Here is a 20545-nt window from a genome sequence, read left to right on the forward strand (position 1 = left end):
ATTTTCTACCAGATCTGAATTGGTCATCCTACGCAGGAGGGGTCGTCCCAGTGCAAAAGACGATGCTCCGTTTTTTTTGGTTTCTGATGTGATGTGTCGTAGATTCTAAATAACGCTCTAGAAGTTGTATTACTCTGCTTTTGTGTGTGTTTTTTTATCTTACAAATATGTAGGTTTTACAAAAAGGTTTACTCTCGATTAAATTGTTTGTTTGTTTTCTTTTCAATTTATGGATTTCTCTTTGCTGTCTAATTTAGTTTCAATGTTAAATATAAAAAGGCAATGTTTTTTAATCTTTACCTACATTTTCTTCCGCTAGATTCGTTCGTAAATCGTACAGTGTGTCGTTCAGGCTAGTTGATAATGCAGTCAGAGGTTAGGTTTAACTACGGTTGAAGTTGGTAGAGGACAGTAGAGAGAAGCTTTGGATTGGTTGATTGTTTTATAATATCTTTATCATTCCAGTGCATGGAAAACAAAACACTACTATTGATGTTCTCCAAATAGAATTTAACCGAAAACCAGAGCCAGCCAAAGATTGAATTTATGTAGAAATTAAATATTTCTTAGAGAGATTCAAATTTACTCCGCAAATATTTCATAAATGAGTTCACGAGTAGGGCATTGTTACGATTCCCGGATAAAATCGGAAAAAAACATGAGCAACAGAAACACCCGCTCAGGAAAAAGTGTAATGTCACAAGTAGGGTAGAAATATTCTGATGAGGAAAAGCATCATGGGTATAAGGCGGCGGTGACGCTGGATGCAGAAAAGTGGTCGTACGAATAGGTACGAATTTGCTAAGCCTTAGGCGGCGGTGACACTGGATGCAGAAAAGTGGTCGTACGAATTGTATGCAATAGTGAAGCTAAACAACCACATTGAGTTGTATTGGTGTGGTTACATTGCTTCCCCCTTGCTTCGTTCGTATTCGTCAGCTTCTATCGAACAAAATTGTTTGTTTCTATTCGTACAATCAAATTTTCGTGCGTACGCCTATCCAAAGTAACCTTAGCCTTAGGGTAATGTGACATTGGCTCGGAGTACGCACGAAAATTTGATTGTACGAAGAGGAACAAACAATTTTGTTCGATGGAAGCTGACGATTTAGAACGAAGTAAGGGGGAAGCAATGTAACTACACCAATACAACTAAATATGATTGTTTACTTTCACTATTGCATACAATTCGTACGACCACTTTTCTGCATCCAGTGTCACCGCCGCCTTAGGCTACGGTTACTTTCTATCGGAGTACGCACGAAAATTTGATTGTACGAAGAGAAACAACCAATTTTGTTCGATAGAAGCTGATGAATTCGAACGAAGCAAGGGGGAAGCAATGTGACCACACCAATACCATTCAATGTGGTTGTTTGTTTCTACTATTGCATACAATTCGTACGACCACTTTTCTGCATCCAGTGTCACCGCCGCCTAAGACGGTCTGTGATACCATGCGCGAGTATATGAGTTATGATTTTGCTCGCTTCATTTTTTGACCGCCATCGCGATGGCAAGTGTCATTCGATGTAAATTACTACGAAACGAATGCCTTTCTCAAGGCATTTCTGTGTCTACTCAACCCGCAATTGATTTTGTGGTAGCATCGGAATTGGACAGCTGCTTCTTTCGTTGCAAGCTGCTAACGGCGAGAAAAGCCTCAGCCCTTTCATTGTTAGAAAATCGATGCAGAAAATTGGTGGCGAAATTGTAAGCACCCCCATCCCCCCGAACTTTATCAAAGAATAATATATTTTTATTAGAAACAATATTGATAATCCGCAGAAAATACTGAGAGTTCTCATACTAGAATTTGTTTTTCTTCTGGTAAATCATCTGCTACTGATCTGTTCGTATTCTTACAAAACTTCTACTCCCAGTTGTTCTGGAAGGTCCTGCGGTAGCGATCACTGTCCCATTACCATCCCTCTGAACCGAGCAACTCCAGTCAACACTTGCCGTCCCAGATGGAATTATGACCTGGCCAATTGGCATGATTACCAAAATGAAATTTTTTTCACTTCTGAGGACTTCGTCAAATCGCTTTTTGACATCGGTAAGAATCACGTTCCTCGAACATGCGGTTCGCCTGGTAAAAAAACAGTTCCATGGTGGGAACCCCAAGTGCGGGCAGCTATAAAATTGCATCGCAAAAAACGTCGAACTCTTCAGATATTGACACAAAAAGATCGAATAAACTCAACAACTCATACAGATTGTAAAGCTGCTAGAAACGCGACCAGAAGTATAATTCGTCAAGCCTAACAAGGACAGCTAGGAGAAATTCATCTCCGCCATCGGCCCTGACAAGATCCTCAAATGATCTCTGGAACGAAATAAATCGTTTGAATGGCAATAAAAGTCATCACCGCGTCAAATTATCTAACAAGAATACTCTCACAGATAATTCATCTCCCATTACAGTACGTCTTGCAGACCATTTCTCACAAGCTTCATCTTCCTCCAATTACTTCAAAGATTTTTTATCTCACAAAACAGTTCCAGAATCATTTCCTTCTTCTTTTGATACAGATCTTGACGCGGAGCATAATAATGGGTTTGCTTTTGAGGGGCTTGAATGGGCTCTTTTTGAAGTACATGGTTCATCCGCCGGCCCTGGCGATGTCGGTTATCCTCTTCTCACGAATCTTCCCCTAGTCGGTAATATCATCCTACTGTCGCTCTTCAACAAAGTTTACCGTCCAATCACTCCACTGAACTTTGTAGATAAGATAAGGAAGATGGTTAACAGAAGACTCATCACCATAATGAAGTCTTGTGGTATACTCGACTATCGTCAGTTTGCTTTTCGTCCCAATAAAAGTACAGAGGATCTCTCATCGAACTTGAGGACCTCCTTGATATCTACCTGGAAAGATACATGCATAGTGACAATCGTATCTCTTGACATGTCAAAAGCATGCGACTGTGCCTGGCGTTTCCCAATCCTCATATCTCTCGAGGAATGGGGGATTAAAGGTCGTATGGGTCGTTACGTACAAATCTTCCTTAATGACAGAAGGTATAGAGTCATAATCGCCAACCGTCGTTCTGGGATTGAGATCCAGGAGAACGGTATTCCTTAAGGATCAATTATTGCTCTTATTTTGTTCGTTGAAGTGACAAAAGGGGTGACGTATACAGTGATCTTACGGAAAGTGAGAGCCGATCCGGAGCTGCAGGCATTGGACGAGAATGTAGTGAAGACTAGGCGCATCCAGGAAGGCGAGATGCTCTTTGAGTTTAAGAGAGGCCCAGCGGTTAAGAGCTCTGCATTCGAACAACTGGTAGAGAAGTCATTAGGTGAGGATGCGAAAGTGAGAGCCTCCTCGCCTAAGTCGATGATCGAATGCCGGTATCTGGATGAGATCATGACGGTGGAAGAACTGCAAAGTGCGTTACAATCGCAATGTGACATTGGTGTGCCGATGTCACACCGGTTGAGAAAGGCGTTCGTTTGGACACAAACGGCCTCAATTCGACTCTCGAATGTAGTTGCTATATTCCCCTGAGATGGTCAGCGGAGTAGATTCACCAGATGCTGGACGTATTCACAGGTAGAGTCATCGGCCGAAAACCAGTCTTCATCGGAGGAGACTTCAACGCTGGGGCTGAGGAATGGGGAAGCATATGTAACAACGCCAGAGGGTACAGTCTACTAGAAGCCTTCGCAAAACTAGACGTGACACTTCTGAACGTAGGCACCAGCAGCACCTTTCAAAAGATGGCCGCGAATTCATCATCGATGTAACTTTCTGCAGTCCATCACTGGTGGCAAACACGAAGTGGAGAGTGTCAGAGGGATACACACGTAATGACCACCAGGCAATTCTGCATAGCGTCGACCAACGGAATCCTGCGGTGGTACGAAGAACAAGAACCAGTGGGCGGAAGTGGAGGACAAAGGTTTTTTTTTTGATAAGGAGCACTACGCATAGACAGCAGAACTCCTAGTATGAGCGCCGACGAGCTGACAGGAACATTGGTGAGGCATGAGACACGAGATCCCGAGAAGACTGAACCCGACGAATAAATGGCGTCCAGCCTACTGGTGGAACGAGACACTCAGCATCCTCTGCGCTAACTATCTACGAGCCAGAAGAAGAGTCCAGAGGGTACGATCAGACGTAGAAAGAGAGGAGCACCGCATGTTGTTCCGAGCGACCAGAGCTGCCTTGAATCGAGAAATCGAATCCCCAAAGCTTGAAATCGGCGATCCTTGCTTTCCCCGACATGTTCAGGATGATACTCCAGAAATGCCTGGACGACGGTCACTTTCTTTAGAATTGCAAAATCCAAAAGCTGGTGCTGCTTCCGAAGCCAGGAAAACCACCTGGAGATTCAGCATCGTATGGACCTATTTGCTTGCTGGATACTTTAAGAAAGCTCTTGGAAAGAATTAATCTCAACAGATTGGTGAAATGCACGGAAAGTGAACACGGATTGTCGAGAATGTTGTTCGGTAAGATGATCGTTACTGCGCGGTGGTTTTAATCGACGTGAGGAACGCCTTCAATAGTGCCAGCTGAGTTGCCATCGCCGAGGCGCTACACAGATTGAAGATTCTTGGCTACCCGTACCGGATACTGAGGAGTTATTTCTAAAATCGGATCCTGGTATACAGCACAGACAGGGGACAGATACTGAAGAACATCTCGGCGGGAGTTCCACAAGGTTCCATTCTAGGTCCAACGCTTTGGAACATAATGTACGACGGTGTTCTAACGCTGAAGCTACCTAAAGGCGGGCAGATCGTAGACTTTGCGGACGACATTGTAACAACGGTGATAGGCGAGACGTTCTGTGGAAATGTTGACGATTGAGGCAGTAGACATGATTGGTAGCTGTATAGACAGTGTAAAGCTCCAGGTGGTACATCACAAAATCGAGGAGCTGTTAGTGAGCAATCGCAAAGCAATGTTGCGGGCAGAAGTCTCGGTCGGAGGACATACCATCATTTCGAGGCGGACAGTGAAATACCTCGAAGTTATGATCGACGACCGATCAAATTTCAACCTGCACGTCGACTATGCATGTGGGAAGGCGACGAAGGCCATCAACGCGGTAGCGAGGATCATGCCAAATAGGTTTGGTCCAAGCAGCAACAAGAGGCACCTCTTGACAAGCGCATCTTCGTCGATAGTGAGGTACGGCGACCCTGCCTGGTTGGCGGTTCTGGAAACTCACCGAAATCGGAGAAAGCTGAACAGCACATTCCAGCTCATGGCCATGCGAGTCGTAAGCCGCCCCCGAAGTAGTCGCCTAGATGTGGTCCCGGGGAAAACGAGGCAACGAGTAGAGGACTTGGTTTTGGTATGTGCGAATTTTCCTAACCTCTTTGAAAACAAAACTTGAAACCAATTCCCTCCTAAAATAGATCTTTCCCTTCTGAACCAAGTTAAAGATCCCCCAACTGCATCACATGCGGTGTAGCCCTAACCATTCCCCACATACTATTAAAAAGAATCGGCCTGTTTGAAGATATAGTAAATCTAACAGGGACGAATGACCATCGAGTTAAAGACCCGAAAAAACAAAAACAGAACTGAACTGTAGTACAGTAAGATTAACCTAACATTTCCAAAAACAGCTAAACCTACAATTTTAGAAATTTCTTCAGATCGTTTCGCAATAGTTTTGAATTTCAATGAATGATATATTTCAAAACAAAAAATAACCGGGCAAACAAAATGCACATGGCAAACGTATGCCGTGCGACGCTCGCTAAAGCTCGGTCAGACTAAGCTAAAGGATCGTATCCTATGTTTCAAACTAACCGGGCAATCAGTGGAAGATAGGTTTGCGTGCGAGAGACCGCCGCTTCCGACGGCGGGTCGGCGGCCGACTCGGATCGCGTTATCTCGGTGGCTTAAGGCCACTTCGATTCCTTATTCTCGTCGAATGTGGAGTACGGCTCCATAGCATTGACTTCAAAATTAATTTCAAAAAACGAAAATGAAAAAAAATATAATAAAAAATGCGGTTTTTCCTGTTGCTATTATTTTCATTTCGATTTTTCCGGTCACGAATTGTTACTATGGTTAGCAGAGATAAATTTGCTTCATTTGATTATAAGAGACAACACGTCTTTTCGCTTGCGGGCAACAACCACAGCTCTGACAAATTCTTGAGAACAGTTACCTTATCCCTTGTATGACATAAACATTCCGACAGAAAATGCGCATTTTCCACACGTGTTGTTACATTTTTCCCTTATACAACAAACTTGCATATGTGTGTGTGACTTTTAAATTTCATTAAGGTGCAATTAGTTTCAATAATTTTCTCACTATCTATTGGTAATTAAGATTCACGCCTATCTATATAATTCAATTGTTCTTTTCTTCTGGTTTGATTTAAACATCGATCTACTAGCGATTTTTTTTATCCCCGCTATGCCCGCTTTGATGGTACGTTTCCCTCAGTCCCACCTACGAGGGTTCAGCACAGAAAAAATTTTGCTCCGTGGCTCCAACTTCTGCTGCTGTGCTACACAGATATTTGTTAAGAAAAAAGTGTCTAAATTCGTATATTCTCTATTTAAAGCTAATAAAGATGACGAAATTGCCCCTCGATGAGGGGCGAAAAATCTTACTCTTCTCAGAACCCTGTTTGCTTTCTGCATCTGAATCTTTCTGCCAAAAACGCTATACGGAATGTGGATTCCAGGTCCAGTTCACCAAATAACTTTCAAAAAAGGCGGTTTATCCGGCATTGCACACTTATTTTTTTCACTTCCCTCCCCGACGACAATATCCACGATTGTTTGTTGATTCTTTTCAGCCAGCCAAAAATATCGATCAATACTGATATATATACACATCAATCAAAACTTTAGCAAAAATCTACAAATCGTACCCACACGACTCGTGCTCGTGTTCCGTGTTCTCCTGTCGCGCATATGTTCCTCGTTTACCCCTACTCGTCGTTCACCTGCTCTCCGTCTCCGTCGCCGCCGGTTTCGTTTACTCAATCGAGCTGAACCTTTTTCGTCCCCAACTTCATCGGGCCACTGCTTGGGCCCCCGGCGGCAGCCCCGCTACTCCGAGCCGCCCGCCTCGCTTCCAATTCCCGCTGACGTTGCATTTTCTTTTCCTCCCGCTTTCGGCGGGCTTCGTCAAGTTTGGAGTTTCCTATGGGAGGGCGCACAGACAAGAGGAGAATAGGTATTCAGTGAACGCATCTTCATCACATCTCAGCAGATTGAACACTTTGTCGTCAGTTTCTAGCCCTATAACGACGGCAAAGTATCAATCCGCCCAATTCCAGTGCGCAAGATTAATTTAACTTTATTCTACTAGATTTCGATCTACAAGAAATGGATGATAAAAGTATAACACGACTTGTTATCAATTCGTGTAAAGGCAATGAAAGAAGGAAGAAACCCTGGACTCGCACACTCACTGTATGTCTCTCTGTGTCTCACTTCATCACGTGCTTCTTGAAAAAGTGACCCCTCCGGTGGAAACTACAAATGTTTTCTGGGCAGTACGACGCGACGGTTCAAGACGCGCCCAAGCGGTTTTGTATGTGGGACGAGAGAGAGGGAGAAAGAGAGGAACACAAACAAACACACAAGAGAAGATCGTCATGAATCATGATGGATATCTTGAAAATACGCACGAAAAAGCGAGTGATAACTAACGGCCAATCATGAGTTAATATGTATATATGGGGGAGAAAGCTAGGTAAGTTGAATGGGTTTAAACCTGTACTGGGCTCATCAATGGGTTCGAAGTCTCCATCGGTCCATCCGTCGCCAGCATTGTTCCAGTTCGAGTTGGAGTTGCTGCTGCTGTTGATTATGTTCGTCATGTTCTTCAGTGCGAGCATTTTACTCGGACTGCTGGTGCTGTGATGATTCGGCAGGTTATTGTTGGCATTGTTGTTGCTGGCGGGCGGTGCAGGGGAAGCAGCGGATATGGAGGCAGCGTTGCTCGAATTTGCCGTCGAAGACGGGGTCGCCGAGGCCGAGGAATTTTGGTGTTTATTTTGCTGTTGCTGCTGCTGTTGGCTTCGATTTAACTCATCCTCTTCTTTCTCGTCGATAGCTTCATTCTGCGATAGAAAAGTTTTTGAGTTGCTGAAAACATATAATACTTTGCTACATTTACCGGTTCCTCCTCCAAACTTCCCCAGTCATCATTGTCCCATCCATCTCGAGGGTCATGCGCACTAGGTAGCATGTTCAGAGTATTCGAGGTTCCTGCCATCGGACTGCTGGGATCCTGTGATGTCTGCAATAAGTTCGTTTGGTTACTTTAATTGTAAATAAAATGAGTATATAATCTGAAAAAAATATTTGTTCCCTTTCTTCCAACAAGATTTTCAACATTCATTATCCGATACTTTCACAATACAAGATGAAACAGAAGATGTCTTATGAATACTCTTAATTCGCTGTTACCTATTGATGGGTTAACCACATGTGGTTACTATAATTAATGCATTAAATTTGATGTTTTGTCTATCGGTCGATCAGTCGATCACATTTCTGAATTATGTTGCAAAGAAAATCAAGAATCTACCCTAGCACTCGCAGCTATGCTGCAACAAGTGATTCGATATGCGTGAACATGAGCAATATCACACCAAACGTGAATATCAATCAGCTTAATAACCGTAAAGCGACTGCGAAAAACATGCAGCTTTTGTCGAACCGGGTCAAGAAAATCGCTCTGTGTATAGATCGACAGTCAGAATTTGGGATTGATGACGGCAGCTGGACGAAAATCTGCTCTACACGTAGAAACTGTTGAAGCGACGAATGTAACGACTATTCTATCGACGAACAATAAAATAGACCAGTAATATTTAATTGTGAATCGTAGCAGTCTGTATTAATATAACATAGAAAAAAATTCATTCTACTGTAATACTCCGTAAAATCTACACTCTGTCCAACTTCTATAAGACCATCCTGATTCTATTTCGTTGCAACACAAACAGTTAGAATTTCAACAAGATACATTCATACATTGTTGAATGCTTAGAATAAGTATATTTAACGTCAATTTCGTTCAAAAGAGTTGTTTATTTATTGTGCTTAAATATGATAATTTCAGCTGTCCAGTTTCTATAAGACCATTTCAAAATTCATAAGTATTATCAATGAAAAATTCAAAACGATCTACTGATTAATATGTCAATAACTGGATACTTTGCCATATCGACTAACAACTTTGAGAATTCGTGTTGGGATACTATATACCAAATTCTGCTGAACGGATTTCTCGATTCTTTTCCATTTTTCCAAAATTGCGACCTTGAGCTCTTCAATTGTGGTGTACCGTTTTTTCTCAATGTAGATTCTGCGTACAAGGATCCCCCCCTAAGATTTTCAACAGGATTCAAGTCTGGAGAGCGAATCAGCCAGTTCAAAAAAAATAGTTTTTTGACCTTAATCCATTGCTTAGTTTACTTGCTGGTATGAATAGTAGCATTGTTTTGCTGCTACATTGCCACTCAGGCTAAGTCCCAAAATCAGCCTTTTGGGACTTAGCCTGAGAGACAATCAAGGCATGGAAAAAAATAATTATCGAATTTAAAGAACCACCATGTACATTTTGTTTATTGGCTCAAAAAAAAAGACCTGTGCAAAATTTCGGCTCAATTGGACATGATTTAGGAGTGCCTCAAAGCTCTCAAAGCGTCCCGCATTTCAACAAAATGTCCCGCGTAAGATTCCGTCCCGCGAAACGTCCCGCATTTGACAAAAGAAACGAAAATGTCCCGCGATATCAATATATTTCAATATCACAATTTGATCATGTTGATTTTCTTAAATGTATGAACCTCAGAAAAAAACTTTTATTTGGCAGACTGTTCAAGAGCGCTTCTAATGCATCCAAAGATTAATACGTTGAGCTTGTTTAATCGCACCGACATTGGGCTTTTTGTCTAGAGAGTGTCATCTGGAAGCGATAGCAACAAAATTGGAAAATTATTTTTATAAAAGTCCCCTATTGATCCGAAGGGACCAACGTGAATCAGACGTTCTTCTTTGGTCCCCTAGCTCGGTCAGGGCTTAACGTTTTAAATAAGCCGGAAGAACTAGTGTATACTCGACAGGAAGAGGCAGAGTTGTTTGGTGAAGTATTGTAAATGAAGCGCTGGGCGGTCTTACGGAAGTTGGCAGGAACCTGAATCGTTCCACCAACGTCTGTCCCCCTATTTTGGCCATTCGCCCAAAAGTTTTCTATCGGGCGAAGCTGGGGAATGTTGGTGGTCTTCGCGACAATGTCTTCGTACTATATATCTCCCCGTTCACCATATGACTCGAAAGAAGAGCGGCTTGGACATTCCCTTCACGTCTGTCAGAGAAGGACCTTCTTCGAGAACTTGATGTGAATGATATATTCGACTTCATCGCTTACCTGGTGAACGTAAACTACCCGGTCCCTTGCCATTCGTTGAATTCTAGCATTAAGTACGTCTCGTCTTTCATTATGAGTACGAAAAAAAGTTTTTCACTTCTTTCGCCGGAAATAATTTTTGTTGTAGACTTAATAAACGTAAGATTTAAAGAAAATTTGTTCCTATAAATTATCTTTCATCGCCATCCGAAATTAGTCTATTTTTTTTTTTGAATGCATACGTTAACACTAAAATCGATGAAAAATGAATTGGAATTTTCGAGCATTCCATTACCGAATGGAGGTGAAGAAAATTGTAGAATTTGAATCGTGCTTGTCAGACGTAAATGCTCTGATTGAGCGAGTGATTTTCTGGCGTAAACAAAATCTAAACCACCGAAAAATCACAACAGAGTGCTGGTTTATGGTTTATGTTCACATAACGTATATACATAACGTTTTGTTTTTTTGTGTCGCGCGTTAGACCATCTGGTCACTTTAGCTCTGGCAAATGAGCACGCTCCGAAACACAAATGAAATGTGTGGTTGTCAGCGCCGTTCTTACGCCCAGTTTGAGGCTGAGTTTTACGCTGAAATTGCGCCGTATTTCTATACTATGCGCTTGAATCTGGATTGTTCTCTCTGTTGAGGTATTTTTCTTCACAAAAGCGTATACGGTATAAATGGGGGCGCGCTGTTGTTTTCATGCTTCGATTAGAACGTCTTAGCTTAGAACGAACGAATTTGATGTGTACGTGTGTGTGTGTGTGTGTGTGTGTGTGTGTAGAATGAGACGCGTATCACACAAGTGAGAAGAAATGTTTAGTATCTGTGTTCTGCGCCGCGTACATTTTGCGCTGTCGTGCTTATAATTTTGTGCTCTTCGTCGCAGTGATGAAAATTAAGCGCAGCGCTGCGTTTGTTTTCTGAAGACTGCTGATGATACACTTTTTCAAAACAACATTTCTTCAACCGAATTTCAGAACGAACTAGAAGAGATGTCCCATAACTTACGTCCATATCGCCCCAATTCTCCTGGTCCCAATTGTCCGGACCATAGTCGCTGGCCGAAACAGACGTTTCACCGCTCTCGTGCTCGAGCGAGGTCATCGACGTAACGCTGCTAGTCGTCGTTGAAATGCTGCTGCTGGAGGGTTGTTCTGCAATAGCAAACAATAGCAAACGACCATCAATCAGTAATGCGCGTTCGCAAGAATACAATCGTAACAACCAAACACCGGCTGCTAGCTAATAATGGTCGAAAATCAAACAGAAAACTCTTGGCACTTTTTAGGAAGATAAAAAATGACGTTCTAGCGTACGCCTACATACCCAGCGAAGCAGGTTTACTCAAATTTTTACCGGTTAGTGGTGGTCGCGGCCTCGCCGTGTCGCTTTGGCTTCGATAGAATTTGGCCGTCACCGCCGTAACCGCCCAGCCGGCCCAGGTGGCCGCTGCATTGCCAAGTGACGGTGTCGCAGTGTGAACATCAGCCTCTGAGAATATGGAATTATTATTTCAGTATGAAATGACGATAATGGCGCAAATGTGTTCTTGACCACCGACCCATGCTCTCCCGCAGGCTGGGATCGTCGCTAACTTTTTCCAATTTGCCGAGAAAACCACGTATTGTTTTGAAGGTCGGTTCCCGTACCGTTTTTTCCGGATCCGTCGTCAGCAGACAGAGCGCGGGCAGAATGCGGACGGCTATCTCGTTCAGAAGGAAATACTGCTGAGTGGCGGCCAGTGCTAGAACTCCGGCTACCCGAGCCGGCGGAAAAGGGTCCCGCATTGCCCGTATAAATGCTGACACGAGGACACGTTGTCGTACCTAGATGGCAAAAAGCATTGCTCGGTGTTATGGTAACTGAACTTTGGACTGAAGATCTTACCTGTGGATGTAAATGCGGCGCGATTTTCCCCAAGCAAACCGTTGTATTCGTGCGGATACCACCCTGCTCATCACGGGACTGTAGCCTCGCAAAGTGTCGGAGGGCTTCCACGTTTAGATTGTTGTAGTTCAATTTTGGCGCCAGATGTATGATTGACTGAAACGCAACGAACAATAGTATAGAAACATTGATGAAGTTATAAACAATATGTTCTTGTATACCTTAACAGTTTGTTCTCTAATCGTTGGATTCGTATCTAGAAACCCGTGAGCAATCTGAGGAAAGATCTGATCGTTGACAACTCCCGTTTGGAGGTGATTGATGAACAATTCCAGTTGTTGCAACAATCGAGACCGGGTAACTCGGTCCGTTGAAGCAAACAGCTTCACCACACATGGCACTATTCGTTTCTGGTAGTCCACTTCATCGAGAAGTTGTCCAAGCTGTTAACCAAGAGAGGCGATTTGAATAACAATGGAGAAAAAATGAAAGATAAACTCACTTTGAACATAGGTGCAAGTACCGCTGACCCTGCATCACCATATTCGTAGGCCGTTATTAGTTGTGGAAGAATTTTATTTCTGAAAACCATCAAATGTAAAAAAATAAACTATTATCTGAACAGCCCAGAAAGCTCACTTGCAAACGCTATCGGGAAAATTGTCCAACTGCGGCGTGAGTGCGCTGAAAAATCGATTCTTCTCCGTTTTCTCCTTGATTTGGATCTCCTCCAGAAACAGTAGCGTGTCGACTAGATCGTTCTTGAAGAACCCACCCGGTTTGCGACACTTGGTTATCACATCCGCCGGATTGGGTCTGCTGGCGGGTGAGGCCCCTACCAGTTCGCAGTACAGAGGAACCAACGGTTTCGGAATGCTGGACAGATCTTTGAGATTGGCACGGGAGCGCAGGGGCCCATTGAAGGATTCCCACACCAGACAACCGAGTCCCCACATGTCCGTCGAACATTTGGTCGCGCCCTTCAGCTTGCCGACGTCGTTTTTCTCTGGCGGATCGTAGATTTCCAACGCGGGTGGTATTTTGATTGGTGGCGCCGCCGACAGATCGGTTGAAGAAACATACTCTAGCCCGCCGAGCTTCCACTCGCCGCTGGTGTTCACGAAAACGGACCACGCCGACACGTTGTTGTGGCGCAGGCTCCCATCGTTGTTGAGAAATGAAAGTGCGCGCTGGAAGAGAGTTGCAAGATGATTTCGATACTTATTTTGATTTTATTTACAAGACAGCAGCTGATGATATATAAGTTAACGACTTTAAGGTTCTGTACTTAATGGAAACATGTTATAGGTTTGAGCTCTAGACTAGAACTAATTTATTTCACATTGTTTCGCCTTTTTATATCTGACAAGAAACATTATTTAATTACCCGTATCGCCACAGGCGGATTTCCCATATCTCTATTAGGAAGCTGCTATTCCATTATTTACTCATTGTTCTTTGCTCTATGGCTACCCTCCTTCTTCTATGGCTGTATACCTGGCGGTGGGTCTTAATGTAGGGATCTTAACTTATAGATGATAGAATGCCCAAATATTGTTGATTGAAGTTTGTATTTATGAAGGTTAGAAGAAGTCTAAAGGAACTTGATCTTAGCTGCGGTTGGGTATGGACTGAAATTAGGATCACGAGGAAGGAACTATAAATCGGAGTGGTCAATTCTATCCCTGCTTATCTTCCGTCGATTCACAGAGTATATCCACAATGTTTCAAGGCCTAATTTTTCCTGTATAAGGAAAAGTGCGAAAAACCATTTCATCGATACGATGAAGCAGTTGAGGGCCTGTCAGGGACCCCAATCGGAGTGCCACAGAAGTTAGCAAAGTTATACAATAACGTTTTGTACGACACTAAACAAAAAAATCGAGTAGTTGTATCCGAGACACGACCGCTTAGGACGTAGGATTACTAATATTTTTTTTTAATTTGTTGGTTTATCCTTCCGGATATTATTTGCGAATACGTCGAAATTTCATAAATAACACTTTAGTAAAAAGCTACGGGAATCCTGAAAAGGTTTAATGGCTTGCGGGGTTTTGTATAATCATTTCGAGAAGCAACAATTCTTGCGGAACAATACACTAATTGGCAGGGCTCTGCATAGTCACAGTCAGTCAGTTATTCAGGTAGTCATGTAGTCAGATAGCAATGACTTTTGGCTTCTTCACGCAGTTTCACCGCCAAAACGACTGAACAGTCAGTTGGGCGTTTAGTCGCTATCTCCCTCTACCGACTCGACTATATCATTTCATTCTTCCCAGTCAAATTGTCGCAATTTGTTTCTTTATATAAATGCGCGCATTGCACTGAGTATTTAACAAGAGGCATCTTCCCTGCATTGCCATTCAACAAGCATCAAACACGCGTCTAACACACAGTTGCAGGTATAAAAATGAAACATCGCGAGAATTACCGTTTTTGAAAAATCTTTTCTCGACTCGACTTCGTGTGAAATATTCGCTAGCGTTCACAGCTCGAAGGGAAACATAAAACACAAAACGAGCAGAATGAGCGATCTTTGTTGTTTCGGGCACAGAAGATTCTGAGAATTTTCCTCAGAGGAGATGCAATACTTATGCGCTAGCGACAGTTTACTTACTATGCAAGGGTGGAGATTTACAAATATTCTCTTTTCGCTATCGCTTTCGCTATATTCATTGTTTCTAAACTGGATTAAACCTTACAAGCGAAGCTAACGACAACTTTTGGGACTCTTTCAAGTGCCAAACGAAAATGATAGTCAGCGTTCAGAAAAAAAAATCCATTCTTGAAGATAGGACAAATAACCTTATCGTTTCACTGCTCCAGTAGCTGTTCTGTTTCCCAAATTCTGCCAATCAGTTGATGCAGACAATTAACCAACTTTTCCGGGCCCATCTTGATAAGTTCCGCTCCAACACGTTTTCCAGTTTATTTGTTCCTTAGCTGTTTGACGGTGTTCTTAATTTCATCATCGTAGAGGGTGAATCATCTTTATTATTTACTGAACCAACGTAATCGCCTCCATTGTTATCTTGGCCCTCTGCTTGTACGCCATTCAGGTGTTCATGTGCTGTGCTGCTTCCTCTTTTCTGTCATTTGACGGTCGTTCGTCAGGATACTCCCATCCTTATTCCGACACATTTCTGCTCGTGGTACGAAGCCTTTTCCTGGCGGCGATTCTTTTCCCTGCATTCTTCTCGTGTAACTCCTGCTGACACTCATCAACGAGCCACTCGTTCCGTCGACTTTGTTCCGTGTGACCTAGGATATTCTCCGCTACGCTGTTGTTGAGTTTTAGGCGCATTCTAACGGTCACTAGGTAGTGGTCCAACTCAGATTGCCCATCCCACTGAAAGCTGTGCTTAGCTCATTCCGATAATATTGAGAGATCGACAATTCCAGGTCCCGAGTTTCCAATTTCCAGTAGCCGGGATCTATGTCGATTGATCCGGTTCATTTTGTTTGTGTATCGTTAATTGCTTTCAGTTTGTAAAGTTAGGGCCTTGTACACTGTACTATTACGGACATTGAGAGGATCTAGATTTAAGTTTGAGAAGCTTGAAAAAGTTAAAAGTGGTAGAATTCTAGCGCTATTTTGAACAATTCGAAAATTCGTTGCATGGATAGAAAAATATTACACCCCAATGAAGATGAAAATGAATATTTAAAAAATGACAAGATCTTTAAAAGCATAATTTTATCAACTCATTTATCATTATGAGAACCACTTATACCGAACCATCGTACGAAAGACTTTTAGCTCTAGTAAGAGCGTAATAATTCTGACCTTTCGGATAAGCATATGGAATACCACCGTATTCATGCTATTCGCCAACCCACGCATTGTGAGCCGGGCATAATGGTTTTTGAGAACAATTGAATCCATGCTCAAATGTTGTACACAATGCCTTTTTGATCCTGTATTAAACAAAGAAATATTAAAAATAATTCAAAAAAACATCAATTTGTAGCAGGAAATCGAACGCTATGTGCACCGCACCAATTTCTTGCCATCCCATATGTTTTCTGTCGTTGATACTAGACAAAACATGGAAAATACATAAACATATATGCATACACATATTTTTAACTTCTGTCTCATTCTCTCTCGCTCTTTCCCTCGAAGAATGCAATTTTTTCACCACTAGAAAAAAAAATATTACCGTAATTTGAAAAACTCCCCAGGCCAGATAGAGCTCCCGCTGGGGTCCTTCTCGAGCCAGCTTCTCAAAGTGTGTTCCCAGCGGTTCGACTAGCTCGGTCGCCACGTACAGAACCTTGTCCGTCTCAAGGCTGTCCAGAAACTGCAGAATGCTAGGATGGCGCAGTGTTTTCAGCCTCTTCACCGCAGCCTTTGCAAGTTCCAACTTTACATCAGATCCGTTCTTAATGTCGTACACAAACACGGACACTTCCTCGCCGGTGGCACCTTTTCGTTTGCCCCGATGCAGCGACCAGATACTCTTCGCACCGAACTGTTCCACAGGTTCTCCGATTTCATACGCAAAATCTTTGCTCGAGTCTCGTGAGAAGAAAGACCACATCCTGCTGTTTGTCGGTATTTTAGTAGCCGCAGACAACACAACCGCCGTGTATTCTAGATTCTAGATTTGTGACTAAAATCCCCGCAGCTGGCGGAAATCTGAATCGATTTATTCGCAAATCCGTTCAACTTTCTGTCCTTGCTGACACAGATTATTCACAATCACACACAGTTTTCGTTCTAAATCTTTTTTTCCTCCGCTACTAGTCGCAGATAATGAACGAAAATTTGACAACTCACAAGAGAATAGAGAAGCTAGAAGTTGTCAAAATTGTGCAATTCGCAGCGCATTGGATGTTTTCAATTCGATGATCTTCTCCCGTCATTGGAACGCATGTATAGGGTAAAGTGCATTTGAATGGTGTGTCGTGCCTAGATATGCAAATCTTCATCAGAATTACGTTTTGAGATACACAATTTTTCAATTTTGATTTTTCCTTGGCTACACAGAGTTCTACTGCATCATTTCCAGTGTTTTGTATTGATTTTGCGCTGATTGTGAAATAGCATTCCTTGCTTGCGGAACCCGATCGGATCTGAAATTAGTACAATGTTGCATTCGAGTCAATTCCAATCGTGGTTGTGCAAATGTGCCAACCTTGTCACACGATTCGGCATTGAAGACTTTGAGCTTCGTGTTGCATTTCTGTGAGGCGAAAATAGTAATGTATTCTGAAATAAACACGCTTTTAGATAAAAAAATTAAGAGGGAAAACTGTCAAATAATAAACGAGTACTATACTTCAAAGTATAACGTCACAATTTTCATTCAAATTTCAACAATTTAAAAATTCAACTGGGCCTGCCAGTGTGATAGAGAGTAAATAGATTCACGAATAAGGATAAATAATTTTGACGTTTGTTTAAACAAAAATGTTGAATGAAAATTGTTCTTTCTTTCTTTGTTTTCAAGAGGCTTTAAACTTTGCAGTTCATTCGCCTCTACCGATGAAAATTGCCTTTTTTCATATCAAATATGTGTTCTATGTGATAGAGTAACACATTTTCTGCAAGTGTTGATAAAATCTTTGAGAAAATAAAAATTGTGTCTAATAATGGATTTGGATTTGTTATTGTTACTCGAGATATCCATCTTGAAGAGCACCTTTTCTGTTTCAAATTGCAAATGTTGGTGAAGGGTAAAAGTCGTAAAAGCATGAGTAATCGGTTACCGGTGGTGTATCAGCCATGCACTTCTATGCCTCTTTGAACACCAATATTTTAGGAGATAGTCTGAGACAGTTCATTTTTGTGGGATGAAACGGATGAAACTTTTAATTGAAAGTATAATGCTATGAGCCTCACATGCGGCATGAAATTCTTTGACGATTGAATAGAACCAGTGATGTTCAATCCTTTGTGTATCGAAGAGAAATTTAAAATCACTCACCTACTCCGTCATCTTCGACGAGAGCGCTCCTCTTTGATCTATAATCACCATTTGATCTATAATCACTACACTCGGTCGCGCTTAGAGCGTCGGTTAATCGTTCGATTAATTCAAATAATCGAATATATGAAATCATAATCGAGTAATTTTGTATCGAAGAATTCAAAATCAAAATATGAATATATCGAACAATTGACACTGTAATCACGATTAATAAAAAAGGGATCTTTCTCAAGGTTAATGCATTTTTAGGTTAAGAATTAGACTATATATTTTTTCATCCAACATCTTTTATCCAACCATGTAACTTCAACAACCCGATAGAGCACGTGACCAAAAAGATAACATGATACGTGATCATTACAAGAAATAAATATTTGCTCGATTAATTGAATATTGAAAGATAATTATTCGAATGAATCAAATATTGAAAAATGCCCCAACGATTAATCGATAATCGAATAAATGAAAAATATAGACATCACTAGTCGGGCTAGAGTATGAAACGAGAGCGCACAAACTGTATAGCGGACAAATTCACTGGGGAGTACACTCTGATTAGCTTTTACCTGTGCATTCTGGTGGATGCGCACAGGTAAGAGAACAGAAGTAGCTTTCAATGAACTTAGCGCTGTGGTTCGCTGAAAAAAAAGAACCGAGGTGAAACATGCGTGCAGATTATATGTCGAATGAGATTGCACTCTTCAGTTTACTCTTCAGTGTACTCCTAAGTTTGTAGAGTGCACTTCAGTGTTGGGCACATGTTTTTGCATACTCGACTCCCAAGAGCAAAGAGAGTGTAAGAGAGTGTGACTCACTCGCACCAAAATTTCTCCCAACCAGCCCACACTGGCTCTTTATATATTCGCCGTTGAAATGAAAAAGCGCATGATTTCTCTTTGGTGAGTGATGTCTGTATCCTCAGTTTAGGCTCGAAAGACGCGCGCGGGTGTGAAAATTAAGTGAAAATACTATCTCTTAATATATATATATATATATATATATATATATATATATATATATATATATATATATATATATATATATATATATATATATTTTATCTGTATTATAGTGATTTTCAACTCATTTGGCTGGTTCGTCACTTTTTACTTCCAAATTTTTTTTAGATAACTGTAAATCTCGACGTGTCATGCAATTTTAAGACATTTGGCACCAAAAACAATTTTTCAAAACCTCAATTTCCGGCGATTTTTCGGTTTTCAAAAAAACTCAAATTTTAACGTCTGCGACACTAATAAACGAAGTTCGAATGAGCTAATGCTTTGCATAGGGCATATTATTGTGCAAATCAAGATTTCGCAACAAGTTCCGAGTAAAAATCGAGATAACTATTTTTATTGGCACCCAAAACCATATGTTTCGTCTCGTAGTCAAAAAAAAAAATCTCGTCCCAGAGTGTCGATTTTTGACAATTTTTTTTCCAGAGACACTAGATCTCGACGTTTAATGCAATTTTAAGACATTTGGCATAAATTTTTTTTCGAAAACCCCGATTTCTTTTACTCCCCCCTTGGGTGATTTTTCGGTATTAGAAAAACTCGAACTTTGACCGCTTTGCGCCACTCTTCCTTAAATCCAATTGAGTTGATATTTTGCATAGGGTGTTTTTTCGAGGTGGTGAACATTTTGTATAGGGTAACTATTTGAAATTTTAGGGTCGATTTTTTCCCATACATTCATTGGCACTCTAAGGCAAGGCGCAAATTGAGACGCATATAGCGCGAGTAACTTGGCGCGATAGAGCGCCTGTTTTTGTGGCTAATGAAAACGGATAGAACGGTGCAAATTGGCCAGATGACGCGAGATGGTGGAGCGCTCGTGAGACACGACTCGCGCGACGCTGTGGCTGAACCACAGTTTCTCGTGCTGGTTATGCCGGTTGTGGTAGTTGTGTTGGTGAACAATCATATAGCGCCGTGGGTTTGACACTGTATGGCTATACTGGTCGGGTGATTGTGTTAGTAAATAAATATATCGCGCAACTCTGTGTTAATCAGTCATTGTATGCGAGTGACATGTTATTTACACCAAACTGCGACTCAATATGCGCTCCACCACGCTACGTTTGTGGAACGTATGAGTCGTGTTGGTAGCTTCGCGTTCTCTTACGAGCGCTATACGCTTCTCAATTTGCGCCTAGCCTAATGAACACTCCAAGACTTGCGCAATTCTTGTATTGGTTTTAGATAACATTCCCACCTACACCTATTTCTCGCGCCCTTCAGGCATCTAATCGAGTTCTAAAGTTAAAAATTTTGTTCATCAGCTGTGATCTGACAACCAGCAAACGTCAGACTCCACACGGGTGCCATAGATGTGTGCGTAATGTTTACGAAA

The 20545-nt window shown here is 41.9% G+C and overlaps 1 protein-coding gene across 2 annotated transcripts; it reads right to left on the reverse strand.

Moving 5' to 3' along the window:
- Nucleotides 1-1277: 1277 nt before the first annotated feature.
- LOC129770334 (N-terminal kinase-like protein) lies at nt 1278-17067 on the reverse strand. Of its 2 annotated transcripts, none has more exons than XM_055773088.1 (11): nt 16415-17067; nt 12891-13441; nt 12754-12832; nt 12473-12694; nt 12252-12407; nt 11926-12190; nt 11721-11855; nt 11373-11518; nt 8118-8240; nt 7713-8061; nt 1278-7136 (listed from the first exon to the last, which is right to left on the reverse strand). In XM_055773088.1, exons 1-11 carry the CDS (start codon nt 16793-16795, stop codon nt 6973-6975), a joined length of 2571 nt encoding a protein of 856 aa, XP_055629063.1. In that variant the 5' UTR covers nt 16796-17067; the 3' UTR covers nt 1278-6972. The 2 variants fall into 2 exon arrangements, with proteins under 2 accessions (XP_055629063.1, XP_055629055.1); XM_055773080.1 differs by having other exon boundaries at nt 11691-11855; nt 16415-17066.
- Nucleotides 17068-20545: the final 3478 nt, after the last annotated feature.

This window comes from Toxorhynchites rutilus, chromosome 1 (genome assembly GCF_029784135.1).
Source record: "Toxorhynchites rutilus septentrionalis strain SRP chromosome 1, ASM2978413v1, whole genome shotgun sequence".
NCBI classification, from domain to species: domain Eukaryota; kingdom Metazoa; phylum Arthropoda; class Insecta; order Diptera; family Culicidae; genus Toxorhynchites; species Toxorhynchites rutilus.